This window comes from Ambystoma mexicanum, chromosome 5q (assembly GCF_040938575.1).
Source record: "Ambystoma mexicanum isolate Mex_15411 chromosome 5q, UKY_AmexF1_1, whole genome shotgun sequence".
Taxonomy (NCBI): domain Eukaryota; kingdom Metazoa; phylum Chordata; class Amphibia; order Caudata; family Ambystomatidae; genus Ambystoma; species Ambystoma mexicanum.
Window position 1 is genome coordinate 1304759602 of NC_090933.1, and position 19809 is coordinate 1304779410.

At 48.5% G+C, this 19809-nt stretch overlaps 1 protein-coding gene across 3 annotated transcripts in view; it reads left to right on the forward strand.

Moving 5' to 3' along the window:
* HSF1 (heat shock transcription factor 1) overlaps positions 1-19809 on the forward strand; it is a 1218386-nt gene that overhangs the window by 1179022 nt on the left and 19555 nt on the right. For all 3 annotated transcript variants that reach the window (XM_069621903.1, XM_069621901.1, XM_069621902.1), the window contains one exon: positions 11370-11436. In XM_069621903.1, the coding sequence (XP_069478004.1) occupies positions 11370-11436 (67 nt within the window). The remainder of the gene's footprint in view (positions 1-11369; positions 11437-19809) is intronic.

Consider the following 19809-nt stretch of genomic DNA (forward strand, 5'->3'; position numbering starts at 1 on the left):
ACCCACCTCCTTCTCCTGGTGCTGCTCACTAGTCTATGCAAAGCATGTGTTTCTAAGCAGTTCCACAAGCCTACCATGACAAATCCCACATACCTGTATGTAATAGTCTTTCTGATGCTTGCATCTGCTTAGATTTAAATGCCTCCAGAAACACTTGTGTACGGGCGTGTTATAAATGTCATATCATTTTCACCCTTCCTCCCCTGCTTGGGAATACAAGGGACATAGACAAACTACACCATCTTTAATTTAACTGTACTAAATACACTCGTCATGCATCCTCATGTCAGAAACAAAACAATCTGAGGAATTCTACGCGTGAAGGACCATGGGTACAGTGCAGCTCACAGTAGGGATAGTATTACAGACACAGCCTCTCAACGTCCCTTTTCGAATTCGAAGACAAGTCATGCAATACTCCACAACAACCCCTAGATGTTAGTTTTGGATAACATTTTCACATGAGTGATACATCTTCCTGACCTGTGTCAAACCTAGAACCTTTTGCTTGTATTTGGTAAATATTTTACATTGTCCCTAGGTGAAGGGGAATCTTTTTCCCCCTCTTACCTAGTATTTTACCGTTTTTATGGGTGACCTTTGTCTCTCCCTAGTGTATGGTTGAAGTTATAGTTTCCTACAACTGTTGGGCTCCCCTGTTAATTTCCATTTCATATACTTTGGTGAATTACTGTTCTCAAGTAGTAAAGGGGATATTCATCCCCTTTACATTTTGTATAAGTGAGCCAGCACCCCTCCCCTTATGTGGAGTGCTGGGAAGATGCAATGTATTCCCTTTCTTACTTAACTGGTAACATTTTGTTACTGTTGCAAGTTTACTTGAATGGCTGGTGGCAGTGCAACTACTTTTATGATTTAAGTCACTATTACTCGTAGGCTGTTAATTCAGCATCGGTAATGCACAGAAGGGACACAATTTTGTTAAAATGGTAGGCTCCTTCTTTTTTCGCCATTATTTGTATTTGCGGTTTGAGGTCTTCCCCTGCCGTTCTAGGTGGGAACAACCTCTGTTGAAGTTTTGTCTTCGCGGGAAACCCAGGCTCCAGAGTGTCTCAGAAGGCAAGAAGCAAGGAAGGAATCCAAAACTCTGCAGTCCTTTGTCTTCCACCTTGCCTGAAAGGAACCAACTCCCACTGGGGGGCTGGCTGTTCTGATTGGACAGCCAGATAGCCCCCTTCTGTAAAATGCAGGGGGAGATTGCAGAATTTGCTGTAGTTCCTGTTAAATACTCCGAACCTGGAAGCTGCAGACAAGTCGACCACTGGAGCTGAAACCGAAGAGGAAGATGAAGAGAAGACGGCTGTAGCAATTTCCAGCGACCGGAGAGCCTGCTGTGTAATCCTTCCTTCCAAACGTCATGGGGATCCTGAAAACGATGACCCGACCCACAGCCTGTTGAGATTAACTAGACTCAAGAAGACCATCCCATGTCATGCTGCGACCTTGAGGGACTCCAATACCATGGGACCTCGAGCCATTGTGCGGTGCATGGTCTTCTGAAATCCGAATCCGTCCGAAACTTTGGTAGCCTCCTCCCGGCTCTCTGGAGACATATTTGAGTCCTTATTTTTTGCCATTTTTGAAGCGCTCATACAGCTCGGGGGCATCGAGGCGCTGTTACAGGAATATGTCTTAGATGCGTGTTTAGAACACGCTTACTACCCAGAGGTTTATAAGCGCGGACCCGGGGATCGAACCTGTGTTGCTTCGTGTCATCTTGTTTCCAAGACGAGCATGTTGCCGCTGAGCTATCCTCCCGGGACAAATAAAGTCCCCTCACCAGAGTGCTGAACCAGATTAGCGAGAGGAATCTGACCAGCGATATTCTGTCTTCTCCTGGCTCCTGAAAAGGACGCTAAAACCACAGAACTTCATCCAGCTGCGAAGAAACCCTTGCTTTGAGTCTTCCCTGTTGATCCCTGCTGCAAATTCCCTTCCAGTGTCCTGTCTTCCGTATTCACAACAAGGAATTCATCGACAAGGTTTTTGGCTGCAGATCCTTAAGACGTCCTGCTGCAAACTCTTCTATGCTGAGGTACTGCTGGCTGGGTTGTTAGTTACCTTAAGCCTTTTGTGATTCCTGTGAAGCTTTGGGGGGTGATTCATGTGATTGGTAGTCCTCTCATCCAGTTCGCCCAGGCCTAATGCTGGAATCCTTCTAGGGCGTCTTCTCTGAAGTCCCTGGACCTTCACTAACTCTAAAGTGAACTACCTACTTGTTTTGAAGAAACTTCATCAGGAACTCTGACTTTTCCTATATCTGTGCCTGTCCTGACCTGTCTGTTGGCCCCCCTCCTGCCACTGAGAACATTCATGCTTCAAGAATAGGGAAAGATTATAAGGTTTGGGCCTTTTGCCCTGAAATGTAACAAGTGTTAAGAAGTTACTTGTAAACGAGTTGGTTGTAACTGTCCCTCTGAAATATGAGCAATTATAAGAGTTCTTACTTTCCTTCGAATGTGTTGTGAGCCAGGCATGTTATCAAGAGAGACACAGACTCAAAGATGTTTGTTAGTTTCCAAACTTTTATTTACTAATGTTCTTGGGTTGGTGTAATGCCTTGCTAGCCACATCTCTAAAGGGATGGTTCCCTTAACTGATGTTTCTAAGGGTTGTCGATGTCTAAGAATCCAAAACAATAGTCTGTGTCTAAACCTATGATTGCCCTCACGCTTTACAAATAAGTGTTGGAAAGTCTTCAACAAGGAAAACCAGTGGTTCAACAAAATAGTAAAACATATTTGGTTTCAGGTGACTTTCTCACCAGGGTTGGGTGTTCAGCTTCACAGAAAGGAGTTCAATCGACGAAAGGATCTTCATCAGACCTTCTCCATATTCCTTGTCGCAGTCTTACACTTTCAAATGTCTAAAGTTCCTTGGGATTCCCTTGTCCAATTTTAACTCTTTTAGCATCAAAACCAATAAATACTCCACTTCTCTTGGACTCAAACATAAGTTCAGTGGTCACAAAATTATAGGTATTCCACTTTTAGGCCTCTTAGGGTTTCCCTTCCCCAAGCTCAGGCCCCTCTTGGAGTCGAACACAATTTCCGTTGTCAGGGTGTACCTTTCCTTTTATGTACAGTTCTTTCATAACCATTTCATGTGTGGGGTACAATCGGAGGCTTTCAAAACAGCCAGGTTCTTTGCTTTTCCTAGGTGTGACCACTCTGATCGGTATCTACTCTTTATTCTTTGCTCTTTTCTTTTAACCTCTCACCTTCAGGTGCTTCATGCACCCCTTTCTTGCTTTTCTTTGTTTCTTTTACTCTCGTGCACCCTTGCACCTTCCTCTGCTTTGTTCTATAGGTATTGTGCCTCTTTCCACACTTTCCTTTCTTTAACATGCACACTCGCACCTGTTCTATCGTGTCTCTGCACACTTTTACATGCTTCAAATGTCTTTACATCTGTGACGCTAGCGCCTTTTCCTTCTTTCTGCTTTCCTTAAACGTCTTTCTTAAGCTTCCTCTCGCCTTCCGCTCCGTGCGCTTCAATAAACTTTCTCTTGCTTTTCCGTGCTGCTTTACAAACTTTGTCTTTCTCCTGCTTCAATTAGCCACATGCTTCTGAGTTTCTCTCTCACTGACATGAAACTCGCTGGGCAGTGTCCCGTTGATGAGCGGTTTTCTCTGCATACACGGGGTTGAGGTCAGGGTCACCAGTCCCAAGGGAACAAGCATTTTTCCGGACACTAACAGCAGGATCCAGGCTGCCTCGCTCCGGCTCTTCGGGAGCATTGCTCCCTAGCCACGCTGCAGCCCCTGACCAACACTGGGCCAGTGTCTCGGCGCACCGTTCTCCTCCACGCTTCAGGACCTGCTGCTCTCTGCTCCTTGGCCTCTCTGGTCCGGACAAGATCACCAGCTTGCCCGGTCCTCTGTGAAAAACCACACCTTTTATGGTTGAACAAACAGTCAAGTGGAGTCATGTGCGAGTGGTCATCAAATACCCGACGCTTCCTGACTCTATTAGTGAGACTACTGTTGTTCTTTCTGTAGTAGGTTTCCCTTACTTTTCCCATGTTTATATGGGTTATCGTCACTGATTCTAGTTGCATCCTCCTCTTCTCAGTATTTGCTGGAAATGGGGAGGGGAGATGATGTGAGATTGGAAATACCCCATGAAGGCTGGGGGAGAGTGGGTTGGGGTATTATTGGGAATGGGGGAATACCATGTCTCTCCCTTGGGTATCCTCTTCCAAATCCCTTGTGACCAACCACTCCGTGATCCTCCCTCGCTTGTCCACCCCCAGAGTTGGGATCCAAAAGCGATGGCCCTTCCCAAGCCGCCTGAATGGAGGATCCTGAAGGAGTAGGTGGGAGAATACTGTTGGGTTTCTCAGTGTTCTGCCAGTCTTAAAAGTATATATAGGTTTGTTTTACTTGCATGTGAATAGGACCCTCCTCTTCCCAAATGTAAATGTGGTTGGCTTCACCTAACTATTTCTTTCAAAATAAAAGTGTATAAGTCCACCAACTGGGCTTTGCTTCCCCTGACCTGCTGTATAGCCTGTCTAGAATAAGTCTGCCCTGGGCTTTACCTACCTTGAATAGCTGTGTGCCATTCTGAATAAGTGTACTGTGGGTTTTACTGACCTTTGTCTGCATTGTGCAATCCTAAAATAGTGTAAAGAGATATTGCTTGCCTTAATCTGTCTTTCACTGATTGTCAACCATCAAGGACCACATTGACACCCTCGCTCCGGCCCTTGCTGATTTTTGCAACCACTCCTTTGCCTCAGGATCCTTCCCCTCCCCTCTGAAGCACTCCCTTGTGCATCCGCTTTTCAAGAAACCCACAGCTGATCCTTCTTGTCCAGCTAACTATCGCCCAATTTCCATTGCTCCCTTTCTGGGCAAACTCCTGGAAAATCTGGCCATCTCTCAGCTTAACTTTCATTCCAGTTCTGTTGGCGGTTTCCATGACCACCAGTCTGGGTTCGGAGCCGCCAGAAGCACGGAAACTGCTCTCCTGAACATCTGTGAAGATCTGCTCTCCAACCTTGACTCTAACATTCCCTCTGTCCTCATCCTCCTCAATCTCTCTTCTGCCTTCGACATGGTCAACCATACCATCCTGCTCAACAGTCTCTGTGAAAACCTGGGTATCACTGCTCAGGCTCTGGCCTGGCTGACCTCTTTCCTCTCTGATCGATCCTCCCAGGTCCAACTTGGGTCCTTCCTATCATCCATCTTCCTCTCTACCTGTGGTGTTCCCCAGGGGTCTAACCTCTCGCCCTGGCTTTTCAACCAATACCTTGCAACTCTCGCCCACTGCATTGCCATTTTCTGCTCATATTTCCAGTGCTATGCTGACAACACTCAACTCATTTACAAGCTGCCCTCGGCTACCTCCTCTCCCATCTCGGATTGCCTAACTTCCATTCAAGATTGGTGTGCCGCCAATGATCTTTGTCTGAAGGCCAGCAAGACTGAGATCCTCCTCATCGGCACACATTCACTATCCTTTCCCCTCACTCTCTGGCCGGCTTCCCTTAGCCCTCCTCCCACCCCGACCTGTGAGGCTAAGAACCTCAGGGTCCTCTTTGACTCCACACTTTCCTTCTCGTCCCACATCTCTGAGGTCACTAAAGTCAAACTTCCTACTGCACCTCCTCAGGGGTACTCGGCCTTTCCTCTCCTTACCCCAGAAGCTCATGGTATCCCACGCTCTGGTTCTCTAGGTTGGACTATTGTAACAGCCTATTTCTAAATCTACCTGCCTCTACTCTCCGCCTTCTGCAACTAATCCAGAACAGGACTGCGAGACTTGTCCTTGGCCTCAAGCCCTGGGATTGTATCTCTCAATCTCTGAAATCTCTCCATTGGATCCCAGTAGATGCATTGATTAAATTCAAAACCCTCTGCCTTGTCCACAAGGCTTTCTGGGGCCTGGGTTCAAAATACCTTCAGCTATCCCTCCCCTCTCGAGCTCTTCGCTCCTCTCCCTCAGGGTCAGTCTTTTTTCAAAGAAACGAGCTGGGGTTAGATCTCCGTCTTCGGCTGGGGCCTCCCTCTGGAACAGCCTCCCTGGCACTCTAAAATTGAGGAGAACCATCTCCGGTTCCGGAAGCACCTCAAGACCTTCCTCTTTTCTTCTGCCTTTGCTCCCTCTTTCCCCTGCTGATCTGTTCTCTCTTGGCACCGTGCACCTGGCCACCCAATGTCCTCTGGGCCAAGGCACCTGCTCCCCTGCCACACTGCCTTCGGGCCACCCCTTGCACTGGGGTCTGGATGTGTACCCATACAGCCCCCCCCTTTCTTTTCCTGCACTTATCAGACCTACTCTGTCTGCTGCCTTAAACCTAGAACTTGCAAATTGCTGGCTGCACTACCAGTGTTTGTTGCCTTTATTATATATTTATTATTATTCATCTGTTTCTCCTCTGCTTCGCACTTTGCACTTCTCCCCCCTTCCATGCACTCTTCCCCTACCCCTCTCCCATGTACTTGTGTGTTCTCAATGTCACTGGCAAAACAAAAGAGTTGATGGCTGGAAGGTTTAGAATAAATCTTGACCTCTGGCATTACTCTGGGCAACCCTCCAGACCATCGTTCTTCGCCTGCCAAGCCATTACAAAAGGGGAAAAAAAACATATGCAAATCAGGCTGGGTCCCACCCCCAAAGGGGTAGTCCAGCCCGAACTGCTAGGTCACATCCCTTTTGCACGAGACCACAAGCATCCCCAGACATGTTTCAGCCTTGTTGGGCGTCATCAGTGAGGAGTAGCTTGGGTCTCTAGGCCCAGCAGGCAAGGGACCCACGTCTGGGCATACCCTTCCCACTCGGGGTGACAATAGCACAACAAAAGAGTTGATGGCTGGAAGGTTTAGAATAAATCTCGACCTCTGGCATTGCTCTGGGCAACCCTCCAGACCATCGTTCTTCGCCTGCCAAGCTATTACAAAAGGGGAAAAAAAACATATGCAAATCAGGCTGGGTCCCACCCCCAAAGGGGTAGTCCAGCCCGAACTGCTAGGTCACATCCCTTTTGCACGAGACCACAAGCATCCCCAGACATGTTTCAGCCTTGTTGGGCGTCATCAGTGAGGAGTAGCTTGGGACCTAGCCTAGCAGTTCGGGCTGGGCTGCTACCTTCGGTGTCGGCAGCTGCTGACTGATTTGCACATGGCTGGCCCCTTTTGCAATGGGGCAGACGGGCTAAAAAATGGTGGTGTGGAAGGTTGCCCAGAGCAATTGCCAGTGGTTTAGATTCATTTGAAACCTTCCACCCATCACTTTTGTGGTCCCTCCTTGTGAGAGAGGGTATGCCCAGACATGGGTCCCTTGCTCGCTGCGCCACAGGGAACCAGGCTGCACCTCACTGAGGAGGTCCAACAAGGCCGAAACATGTCTGGGGTTGCTTGGTTTTCTGTGCAGAGGGGACCTGGCCTAGCAGTTCGGGCTGGGCTGCTACCTTCGGTGGCGGCAGCTGCTGACTGATTTGCACATGGCTGGTCCCCTTTTGCAATGGCCAGACGGGCTAAAAAATGGTGGTGTGGAAGGTTGCCCAGAGCAATTGCCAGTGGTTTAGATTCATTCGAAACCTTCCACCCATCACTTTTGTGGTCACTCAATGTCACTGGGCCTATTAAGATCGCTGTTTTGTTCTCCCCTGTTCCCCTCCCTTGCCTTGTCGCTCTCTGAAACACTTGTGTATGAGCGGGATAGGAATAAAATATCAATATCAATACCTGGTATAACTGGAGGTTATCCTAAATGCAGTTATAGGTTCATACTGTTCCATGAATTTGTGTTCCACTGTTCAGAAAAGTATCCTGGTAACAGGGTTGGTTTACTATGTGATTTCTATAACTGTGTGTCACTGCATGACTGATAGGGTCTACTACCTTGCATTACTGACTGTATTATAAAAGTATATCTTACCTGATTTTACTCCCCAAGTATTAGACGTTTGACTTGCCTTGAACTGCTGATTGTTATTCTTAATAATGTTATATTTTGGGTTGTATCCCCTAAGTATTGAGTTCAATTTATAATTGTGTTTATATGATATGTGATAGCACTTATTTCCCCAAGATTTATCTGGGCCTACTTGTTTTTAAATACACCATTTATTGTTTTTACAATACATAGTGTTTGTGTTTCTTTGGACCATATATACGCGACAATTTCTTTGTACCAAGCTACAGCCCTCTCTCCCTCCTAAAATAAGCCTGGCATCTCTGTCCATGCTCCCACATTCTCAGGTGGTAGAGCCTTATACTAAGAGTGGAGCTTGTGTACGCCTCAAATGTATGGTTTTATGAGGCCCTTAGTTGGTCTTTAGAAAAACAAACAGTTGGCCTATGCAAAGCATGTGAATCTTATTGGATGCGAGCATCAGCAAGACGGTTACAAGTATGTAGTATTTGTTTATATATATATATATATCTATCTCTGAGGCTTGTGGATCTGCTTCGAATCATGCTTTGCATAGACCGACATCTAGTGGGTAGGCGCTGAGTATTGCACATGTTTTCGAAGTTCGAAAACGGATTTTGACTGGGCGTGTTTGTAATATTTTCCCTAGTGTGACTTCTACTGTACACATGATCCCTCACGCGTTTCGGTCCCTCAGATTATTTGTTTCCGCCGTCGTAGTTAGATGTTTGGCAGAGTCCTGCAGCTAGACTTTTTTCTGAGTTATTTACCTTTTATTCAACGCCGGGTACCCTGATCGAGTGGTGTCTCATGTGCTCTGGAGGATGTTGCTCTTGTCCTCATGTCAGCAAGTCTTGCTTCAGTTTGCTCTGGCATCTCATTTGCCCCAGGAGAAAGTTGCTCTTTTCCTCTGGTTGGCATGTGATGCTGCTGTTTGTTGTGTTCCAGAAGCTCTTGATATTGATTTTCGCGTTGCATCAGATGGAGCTTTTCCAAGTGATGTTCGTTTTCGTGCAGCATGTTCCAGTCACTTAATAGCTTCAGCACATTTGAGAAAATGTCCAAGAAAGATTGATTGTGCTCTCTTCTCGTGAATGAACTTAAGTAAACTGTAACCTTGCCATTTCCCATATTTGGAGTGGCATGATAAAAAACATTTTAAATTTCTTTTTGATTCCCTTTAAAAATGCTTTAATAAACAATTTTGAACTGTATACAGTAGTAATACATTTCAATGGAATAACCAACACATCGTACATTGTGGTTCAGAAAGTTTTCCAAATGTTTCCTCCTTCTAGTACCTACTGTTGAATTATTGCGCGAGCGAGCTCCCAGGGGATGATAGGAGATTCAGCTCCTCCCGCTCCCCTTGGTATTGCCGCTCGCGGTGTTCGCCGGCGCGGCCTTCTCACGTTCTATGAGGAGCGGGGCCGGGTGCCTGAGGCGGGCACGTTCGCTTGCGGCACCGGCACCGCCTCCTCTTCAATACTGAATCAACTAGTTTACTCACCGTTCCCGGAAAACTCGACTGGGTGCAACACTACACTGGAGTACGTGGCCTATTTCCGCACTTCATTTTCTCACGAGTGAGTAACGGTCTTATTATTAGTACCTACTAATAAAATAAGGCATACTCGTGCTGCCTACGTGCGCCCTCAATACTTTCTAGATATTACAAAACTCTCAATCCACACACTTATACCTTAATAGTAGAACGTGAGGTACTTATCTTTTTAAGCAGCAAAAAAGAAAGAAGAAAGGACCTAATGTTGGGGGTTCTTATAGGCTGACAGGGGCAAGAGGAGAGGTCAGGACTACTAGACCCCATAGGATCATGGGAGTTTTCGTTTTTAGGTTGGACTCGAGGGAGGAAGATTTTCTTGGAACTTTTAAACCTCATATTGGCAATTTTTCATGTTTAAAGAAAAAAAGCACAAATGTTAAAGTTTTAAAAGTTATAAGTTGAAAAGCTATTATGGCAGTAATAAAGAAAGTACAGCATAATGTGAGCCTCCTGTCTTGTCATAGAATTATGCGTTTGCATTTCCATGTAAAGGATCTTTATTGTGCACTTAAGCTATATGTTGCAACATTGCGTTATGCATTTGCGTTTTTCTTAAATGGAATCTTAACATCCATTCAATATGTTCAATGTTGACCACGTGTGCCTTATGTTCGAGTATTCATCTATGTAATGAAGTTTATGAATTATGCATCAGTATTTTCTGACAATTATTTCATTTAAAGAATAGTTTACTTGAATAACTTCTTATGTTTGCATTATGTGGATGATGAAAGATCAGATACATGGATGTTTGTAGTGGGATTCAAATCATGTTACCGTGAACACTCCAAAATGGTGGTCTGATCTACCATTGTTGGTATAGGATTTAACGGGAGTCAGGCAGGAGAGGATTGACTACATTTGGTATATATGCTTTCAATTGAAAATGGCGCACATTCTGTCGAAGCCCTGGGTTGGGGTTTGTTTCCACCATTAAAGGCTGATTATTTTTGCAGCACTATTGACTGGAGAGCCTGCGTATTATTTTTCTGGAGTGCTGCCAGTTGTCGAGCTGGGTTGCAGGCAGCATTTCATTTTTTGCCCAAACGAGTGAAAATAGAGTAGTTTACTTATCACCTTTAAATTCGGTTTTGTAAATGCTTTGTGCCAGTTTGTTTCTTATTTGGCACAACTATGTCCGATAGCTTTGGCTGTGTTCAATATATGCCCCTTTCCCCTTTGGGAACATTTCTAATGGGTGTGGGCCGAAACAGCTTTTTTTTCCTGAATAACTGAACTGATGTGCACATTTCCCCCAAAATATCCTGTTTTGAGTAGTAGTGACAGACATTTGTTTTGGAAATGTTCAGCCATATCCATGCAGGGAGTCAAAAGTTACTAGCAGTGGAATTTTGGTGCAAAGTTATTGCAAAGTGGTTTTGTCTTAACTATAGGGCGGCAATATATACTAGTATTACATGTAACTTCCTTTTTCCATATTTGATCTCTTAACTTTTCAATAATTTCAAGATCAAATTTTGTACACATATTGCCATCCAATATCAGAGGTGAGTTAGGCATAGAGAGATTACGTATATCGTACTTCTATCTGGCTGAAGTAGGTGGTAATGGTATCGGAACCATTGCAATGTCTTTAAAGATCCCTTTTCAAAAGTCTGTTGCTCTTGCACATTTCGAAAACATGTGCTCAGTGTCCTTAACACAGATAAGTGACCAATTGCAGTCAATCTCTCAAAGTCCATTTGTACTTTTTGCTCTTAGACCAGCAATGAGAAAATAAAAGTCTTAGCATTAGGATAAGTGCTTTCTACAAGAAGACTCAAGTGTTTCCTTCGATGTTTTAATGCACCATGCTGGGAGAGATTGTTGTGTGCCATTTCTTTCTTCAGTCTGCTTCAGAAAGCTTGCTAATGGATCCATTTTTCTCTTTTCATAGATACAGGATCTCCTCTCGTCTCAAGAACAGAAACCCACAGAGACAGATACCAGCACAGCGGATACTGGTAAGTCGCATACACTAGGTGCATTTTTCTTGACCTACCCAAAGCCACACAGGACAACTTTGCAGCAATTGCTCCTTTCCTCTGTACAGGGCCTCAGCCCTTACTCTCTTGTCAGGGAGTCAGCCCTTAACTGCTCTGGCGTCCCCTTGGTAATAGTCTTAGTCTTTCACCTGCTCTCTTTCCCTCATGAAAGCATGGACGACATTTAGGAGTCGCCAGAGGTCGAACCTGCGACCCCGAGGTCTCTCTTGCTACCCCTAAAATTATTTTTAAACATTTTTTTTTATTTTTATTGAGGCTCATGGGCTGTGGCCAGCAGCATGTGGCTCTTTGTTTCTGGAGTGGCTGGTTTTCTGATAGCTATAGCGGTAAGATAGCTCAGTGGGTTGAGCGCTCATTACTGCAATGTGTGTGTGGGTTACAGGTTCGACTCCCGGCAAGGTCAACTCAGCCTTTCATCCTGCTGAGGTTGATAAAAGAGTACTATCGCAGGTTAGTTGATATTGTATGTATATTTGTTCTATATGAAATACTTAAGCATAAGTGCTATATAATAATGCATAATTTTTGTTTGGCCTGGGACGTCTGCTTGCATTCACCGTAATTTGGCAATATTTGTCTATACGCACTGATATTAACGATGCATATGGTGATCCATTCTTGTATGAAATGTATATATATCACTTTACAGTGATATAACCATATTTTTCGTAGTTTACTTAGAAACCATGCTATGTGATGCCACTTCCTGTTATGTCAAGGGGTGAAAGGTAGTGTTCCATCGCTTCCCGTGATGTCACTTCGGGGTGGGGTCAAATTACATCACTTCCTGTGATGTCATCAGATTTCAAGGGTTATGTGCTGTTATTTCCGCTACCCCTGCATTTTGGTGAAATTGCGTCCCTGCATAAAAGCCCTCCACCTTTGCTTCATCTGCCATTTTCTTTACTCTAGCTGTGGACAGGTCTCTGTTCACCTGCCGTTGGGTCTCTACTTCAATCGCATTCCTTTTATGTATTGCTGGCCTCCGGTTTTCAGTCTCTGGGTTCTAGGTTTTACTATCACTGTCCTATCGAGATATTTCTCTCAATAGATTTCTATGGCTCCCCATTCTTTTTGCTTGTTTTTGAACCCTGGCCTGACTTTTTGCACGTCAGTAAAGCCTTCTGCTTTACTTCCCTTGCCTGTTTTGCTCATTCTTGTGGGGAAACTGACTAGTCCCTAAGATTGTGAGAGACTGTCTCTTTATGAATTCTTGTATTTTTACAATTGCACACATCACCTTACAGTAAAGTGCAGTTGGAATACTTCGTATCCTTATAACTTTTTACTTGATGGCTTTTTGTTTACTTTGACGATGTGCCCAAAACAAGCTGGTGGCAGCTGTGTGATTGTTTTTATTTACCTTTTTTGTTATACTATTCTTGTGCACTTTTGCATTTACCGAAAATGGCTACGAAAGGTGGCTAGCACCCTGTAATGGCTGTGTCGCAAGAGGTTGTTCTGTGTGTGTGTGTGTGTGTGTGTGTGTGTGTGTGTGTGTGTGTGTGTGTGTGTGTGTACTTGTACTAGAGGAGGGGGCTGGGTCTGGCTGGTGCCAGTCCACATTCTCTAGCGCTCAGAAGTCTGTTGCTGAATAGATATGATGACTAGTGGTTGTCCAGGACTGGGCCCCTGAGCTGTTTGAATGTTGCTGATGCTTACCATTAGTGCTAGCTCCCAGCCTGAAACTTGGATAAAAGGAGTGCTCCTGCAGCTATTCGACAGGACCACATTGGAACCAAGACTTCTATGAGGAAGAGCAGTCTGCAGCTGACCTGCATCAACTCCAGTGATTAGTATGGTGAAGCCCTGCAACTCTACCTGATTTCAGAATACCAATGTAAGTGCACCAACCCTTGGACCAGTGGGAACAACCAGTTTCGTCCCCTTCTCGCAGATCCACGCTTTAGAAGCCTTCAGAAGTGTCCCTGGAGCCCAAGAAGGACTGAGCAGCTCACTATTTGGCTTTGGCGCTAGATCAGTCGTTCTGAGCACAGCCTTGGGACTCACAGGCTCTTCGCCTTATGTATTAAATCACCTGTCCTTGCAACGTCTATCTTCTCACGACAAGGGAAGCTGCGATGAGGCTGCCTCAGTGTTCACAGCTGAAAGATCGCCTGACCGCAGTGACCCTGCTAGAACCATCCTTCTGGAATGCTGTGAGGTGTCCTAATGGGTCTGCACCACCAAGCTTTGAATCTTTTCGTTACTTGGGGCTATTCTTCACGAAGTTGCCAGCTCCCTCGACGAAAAGTGACAACTTCACCCGCGGCACCTGGGCTCCCCTCACCAGAACCAAGGACAGAAGATTGTACCCTGAAAGAATCTGTCAGCGGGGTAAGTGAACATACCTGCTTTTCTTACATTTAATTACCTGTTGGCAAAAGTTCAAAATTATAAGTTTTAGAAAGTACACATTGAGACCAGGGTTGGATTCCCTTCCCCTGTATCAATGCAGGAAATACCTTGATTCAACAAACTTACATTCATTTCAACTCAAAAGATCCTCTCCTTCCAATGCAACCTTCCACTTGGTAAAGTAAATTTCGAGGGGATTGGGTCCTCCGACGTATTCCATATCTATGACATGTAATCACCACAGCTGTGCTGCTTCGGAAACTTTTTCTGCGTCCTGCGTCGATGACGTCGATACGCCGTCGTCGAGGACCTCGTCCGACGTCATCCGATGTGATAAGTAGGACGCACAACGCCCATAGCCTCAGTTCCGTTTTTTCCGCGAACGTGTTGCTTCGTGTTTCTCGGTTCTAAGCCTCGACTCTTTGGAGTTCTGTTCTTTCTGGTTCTTCGAACCTGTTCGTTTGTGAATTTCCTTCGGCGATGTCTTCCACTTCGTCTTCAACCCCGCGTCCGGGCTTTAAGAAGTGCGGGGAGTGTGGGTCCAAGATGTCGGTGACTGACTCGCACGACGCCTGCCTCTGGTGCCTCGGGGAGGCCCACGACACGGATGACTGTATCGACTGCCAGTCGCTCACGTCCAAGGCCTTACGCGAACGTAAGAAGAAGTTGTCGGTAGGTCGGGTGTCCAAGCCCCGGAAGTCGAAGTCGGCGGGGCTTTCGACGGATGATTCGAGGGGTGACTCTCCGCGTCATCGTCGGAAGTCTCGTCGGTCTTCTTCTAGGAGTGGGTCTCGCCACTCCTCAGCCTCTTCGAGGCATTCTCGGAAGCGCCGTCACCGGTCGCCTTCCAGGTCCTCTTCCGAGGATTCTGCCCGGCACGTCGGTTACCCCACCAGCCGTGCGACGCCGGAGGAATGGGCTTCCTTCGGGAAGAAAATGTTGGCGATTCTTGAGTCGCAGGGTACTCAGCCGTCCGCGCCCCCGAGTGGGGTCGGCCGTGTGAGGTCGAGAGGCGCCGCTCGCAAGAGTGGACGGCACGAGTCACGGGAGCGGTCCCGTTCGGACAAGGAGGCTCGTTCTCCCCGTACCCGTTCCAGGTCCCGGTCCTCGACGCGCTCGAGACCGTGTGCTCCTGTGAAGTCTTCGAGGAAGACATCGACGTCTGAGGCGTCGAGGGCGTCGACAGGCTTTCTCGAGGCTCCGGCTTCGAGGACGTCGTCGAGGCCGTCGACGATCAGGTCGTCGAGGGACACGCTCGGGGCTCCTGCCTCGAGGGCTGTGTCGACGCCGCCGATACTGGAGGCGCTGCATCTGACGTCGACGCCGATTTCCTCGACGTCGACGCCGATCCTCTCGGCGCCGTTGCCGGTTTTCTCGGCGTCGGCGCCGATTCGCTCGATGCCATCGACGCCTTTCGTGTCGGAGGTGCCCCGTGTCACGGGTGTGCCCCCTAGGAAGGCTCTGGTTAAGAGCAAGCACTCTCAGGTGCCTTTTCGCCACCTGGAATATATTTCGGAGGCGGATGAGGATTCTGATGGCCTGGTTCCTAGTCTGTTGCCAGATGAAATTGTCTCGGGCCATAGTCAGTTTGACGATTTGCGGCAGTCACTGCATGATGCCAGTGGACTGGACACCTCTCCGGAGGTGGAATTTTGTAGGCCTGAGCCTGGCTCCCATGCCGATTCCTCGTACCGGCGCCTTATGGCTAGGGTGCCTGAGTATCTGGGATGGTCTGCTCCCCCAGGGGAGTTTGTGCAGGATGATCTGACGGACATCCTTGATGTTGGTCCCCCAACTGACCCGGTACTGCCGTTCCATATGGCTTTACAGAGAAGGGTGGCGGCGGCTTGGACTGCTCCGGAGAGTCTCCCGGCGGTGGGCAGATACTTGTCGCGTAAATACCGTCCAGCCAGTAGCGACCCCTGCTACTTGACCAGGCATCCCACTCCGGAAAGTTTGGTGGTGCAGGCGGCCACGGCCCCGGCAAAGCAGGCGTCTTACCCTACCATCCCTCCTGATAGGGACGACAAACGTTTTGATGGCTGGGCGAAGAAAGTGTTTTCTTCTGGTGGTATGGCGCTTCAGGCGGCCAACTCCATTTGTGCCTTGTCACGTTTCACGCACACTCTGTGGAACTGTGTTGCGTTAGCGGCTGAACGTATTCCCGAAGGGGATGAACGGGATGGTTTCCTTTCTATGGTCCAGGATGGTAAGGATGCCATGTGTGAGTCCGTTCAGTCGGGTCTGGACTTGGCTGAATGCGTCAGTAGGTCCATGGCGGCGAGCACCGTGATACGCAGGTTTGCGTGGTTGCGGAAGTCGGGGTTTGCTCCTGATGTGCAGTCCCGGCTCCTCAACATGCCCTTTGATGGTGAACACCTTTTTGGCAGCAAGGCTGACGAGAGCCTTGAGAGGTTGCAGACCTCAAAAGCTGCAGCGAAGTCGTTGGGCGCTGCAGTTCGCCAGCCTCCGCCTTTTCGTCCTAGGGGACAGCAGTGGAGGGGTGGTTCCTTTCGCTATTACTCATCCTTCAGTAAAGCGAGAGGGGCTGGCAGTCAGAGGCCAACGCAGGGGTACCAGAGGTGGACGACAGGGTACCCGTGGTGCCAAGGCCGCTCGGGCAGTTGCCTCTTTGCCCTCAGGTAACGCCGCAGCCGCTCCCACTCAGTCGTGAGGCCATGTCCCATGGTTCGCCGGTTGGGGGAAGGCTGGCGCAGCATCTTGTAGAGTGGCAAGCCATTACTTCAGATGTGTGGGTTCTGGAGATCATAACCCACGGCTACTGTCTTCCTTTTCGGCACAGGCCTCGCGACAATCCACTGGGGAACCTCTCTTTGCAGAGTCCGGATCCGCTCCTTGCGCAGGAAATTCAAGCCCTGCTGGAGAAAGGCGCCATAGAACTGGTGCCTGTAGCGGAGAGGAACAAGGGATGGTATTCCCCTTATTTTTTGGTTTCGAAGAAAGACGGGGGATTGAGACCCATCATGGACTTGCGCGGTTTGAACAAACTCCTCAGGAAGGACAAGTTCAAGATGGTTACTCTCTCTCAAGTTCTCCAGGCCCTTCAGCTTCAGGACTGGTTGGTGTCACTCGACCTCAAGGATGCTTACTTCCATGTGCCGATCCATCCCAAGCACAAGAAGTACCTGAGGTTCGCGGTTGGCGACTCGCACTTTCAGTTTCGGGTCCTGCCGTTCGGATTGACCTCCGCCCCGAGGGTTTTCACCAAGCTCATGGTGGTGGTGGCAGCGCATCTCAGGCAAGGGGGGATTCACGTCTACCCCTACCTGGACGATTGGTTGATCAGGGGGAGCTCTCCCGAGCAAGTCCTGGATCATCTATCGATCGCCTGTCGCTCCCTTCACAGGCTGGGCTTCTCCCTCAATTACAAGAAGTCCCATTTGACACCAACACAGCGGCTCCAGTACATCGGAGCAGTGCTCGACACTTCCCTGGGGCAGTGTTTTCCTCCCCAGGTGAGGGCTCTTCACATTCAGCAGATGGTGCACAAGTTTCAGCATGCCCAGACGCTCCCAGCGTTCGAGTTCTTGAGGTTGCTCGGCCTCATGGCATCCTGCATTCTTCTGGTGCCAGAGGCTCGCCTGCGGATGAGATCTTTGCAGTGGGCACTCAAGACGCAATGGTCGCAGTCCTCCGGCAGGATGTCGGACTCGATTCAGGTGCCGTCCTCGGTCGCCCGGGACCTTCTGTGGTGGGCCGTCGAAGGCAACTTGATGAAGGGGGCTCCATTTTGGCTTCCCTGGCCGGAGGTGATGGTCGTGACGGATGCATCCCTCACGGGATGGGGAGCTCATGCCAACGGGCTGACAGTCAGCGGTCGTTGGTCTCCGTCGGAGTCCAGACTCCATATCAATCTGTTGGAGCTGAGGGCCGTCAGGCTAGCCCTGAAGGCTTTTCTGCCGTCTGTGCGAGGGAAGAATGTCCTGATCCTGACGGACAACAGTGGCCATGCACTACCTCAACAAAAAGGGGGGGGCAGGGTCACTTCCTCTGTGCAGAGAGGCGATGCAGCTCGAGTTCTGGGCCATCCAGCAGGAAGTTTCGATCTCGGCAGTTCATCTGGCCGGAGCCGAAAACGTGACGGCGGACGCTCTGAGCAGACAGAGCGCAATCTCTCACGAGTGGGAGTTGGCTCAGGAGATTCTCCTGGAGATCTTCGCCCTTTGGGGGACCCCTCAAGTGGACCTCTTCGCCTCCAGTGTCAACCGGAAGTGCGAAAGGTTTTGCTCACGGGAATTTCCTCCAGAAGGAGCCTTAGGAGACGCGTTCGTGGTGGAGTGGTCATTCCCGCTGCTGTACGCGTTTCCTCCAGTCCCCGTCATCCCGCAAGTGCTGCGGAGGTTACGGAAGTTCGGTTCCCGGATGATCCTCATTGCCCGGGCGTGGGCTCGGAGGACGTGGTACCCGGACCTTCTCGACTTATCCATCTGCCCTCCACGTCGTCTTCCCTACCGAGACGATCTGCTCTCACGGGAGGGGGGTCAGGTTCTCTATCCAGAGGTCAGATCCCTCAACCTTCACGCTTGGCTTCTGAAAGGTTGAGGTATAAGGATTGGGACCTCCCTGCGGACGTGATGGAGGTGTTGCTTTCGGCCCGAAGGCCGGCAACAAAGTCTCTGTACCGTTGGCGTAAGTTCTGCGACTGGTGCAGAGTTCAGAATGTGGATCCTTTTGCATGTGACATCCCCATGGTTCTGTCCTTTTTACTTTCTTTGGCCCACAGGGGCTTGCAAGTGGGTACCGTTAAGGGTTACCTGGCGGCGCTGTCCATCTTTAAGCGCTCGTCTGAAGAGTGTTCTTACTTTAAAATCCCTTTGATTTCACAGTTCCTGAAAGGGCTCACTAATGTGTTCCCTCCGTCACCTTTCCTGGTGCCCGGTTGGGATTTAAACTTGGTTCTTAAGTTTCTTATGGGTGCTCCGTTTGAGCCTTTACATTCTTGCCCTTTGAGGCTGTTAACTCTGAAAACTGTATTTTTAGTTGCGGTTACTTCCGCTCGCAGAGTGAGTGAGTTACAGGCACTTTCAGTTAAGCCTCCCTTCACTGTATTTCACAAGGACAGGGTTGTCCTTAGAGTTCGTCCTTCTTTTCTTCCAAAGGTAGTGACGGAATTTCATTTGGCCCAGAAGGTTGTTCTTCCGGCATTCTATCCTCCTCCGCATCCTGGTAAGGAAGAGGAGAGGCTCCATAGGCTTGATCCTAGGAGAGCTTTAAGCTTTTATGTTTCACGCATGCCCCGGGTCAGAGTGGATGATCAACTCTTTATTGGTTACGCTGGAAAGCGTTTGGGGCAAGCTGTGACGAAACAGACTTTGTCTCGCTGGATTATTTTGGCCATCTCGGAGTGCTACCGTTTGGCGGGTAAGGACCCACCGGCTGGCTTGCGGGCCCATTCTACCAGGGTTATGGCTGCGTCTACTGCCCTGCAGAGGGGTGTTCCTATTCGCAACATCTGTGATGCAGCCACCTGGGCTTCAGTACATACATTTGTACGTCACTATTCCCTTGATTCCATCCGGGCACAGGATCTGGCCTTTGGTAAGGCGGTCCTTTGCTCTGCTATTTGATTGGCTATTCTACATTTTGATTCTAAATTCTTTCCCTCCTCCTTGCTTTGGTACTGCTTTGGGAGTCTGTCATAGATATGGAATACGTCGGAGGACCCAATCCCCTCGAAGAACAAGTTACTTTCTTACCTGGTAACGTTCTTTCGATGGGATGGTCCGACCACGTATTCCATATCGCTCCCGCCCGGCCTTCCCCGCTGCAGAATTTCTTTTGCGATTGCAGCTTACGTTCCGCAAGGCTTTGTGTCTGACTGGCAGTTGACTTATGTCACACGTTCTGGGGGAAAAAACTACAACTGAGGCTATGGGCGTCGTGCGTCCTACTTATCACATCGGATGACGTCGGAGGAGGTCCTCGACGACGGCGTATCGACGTCATCGACGC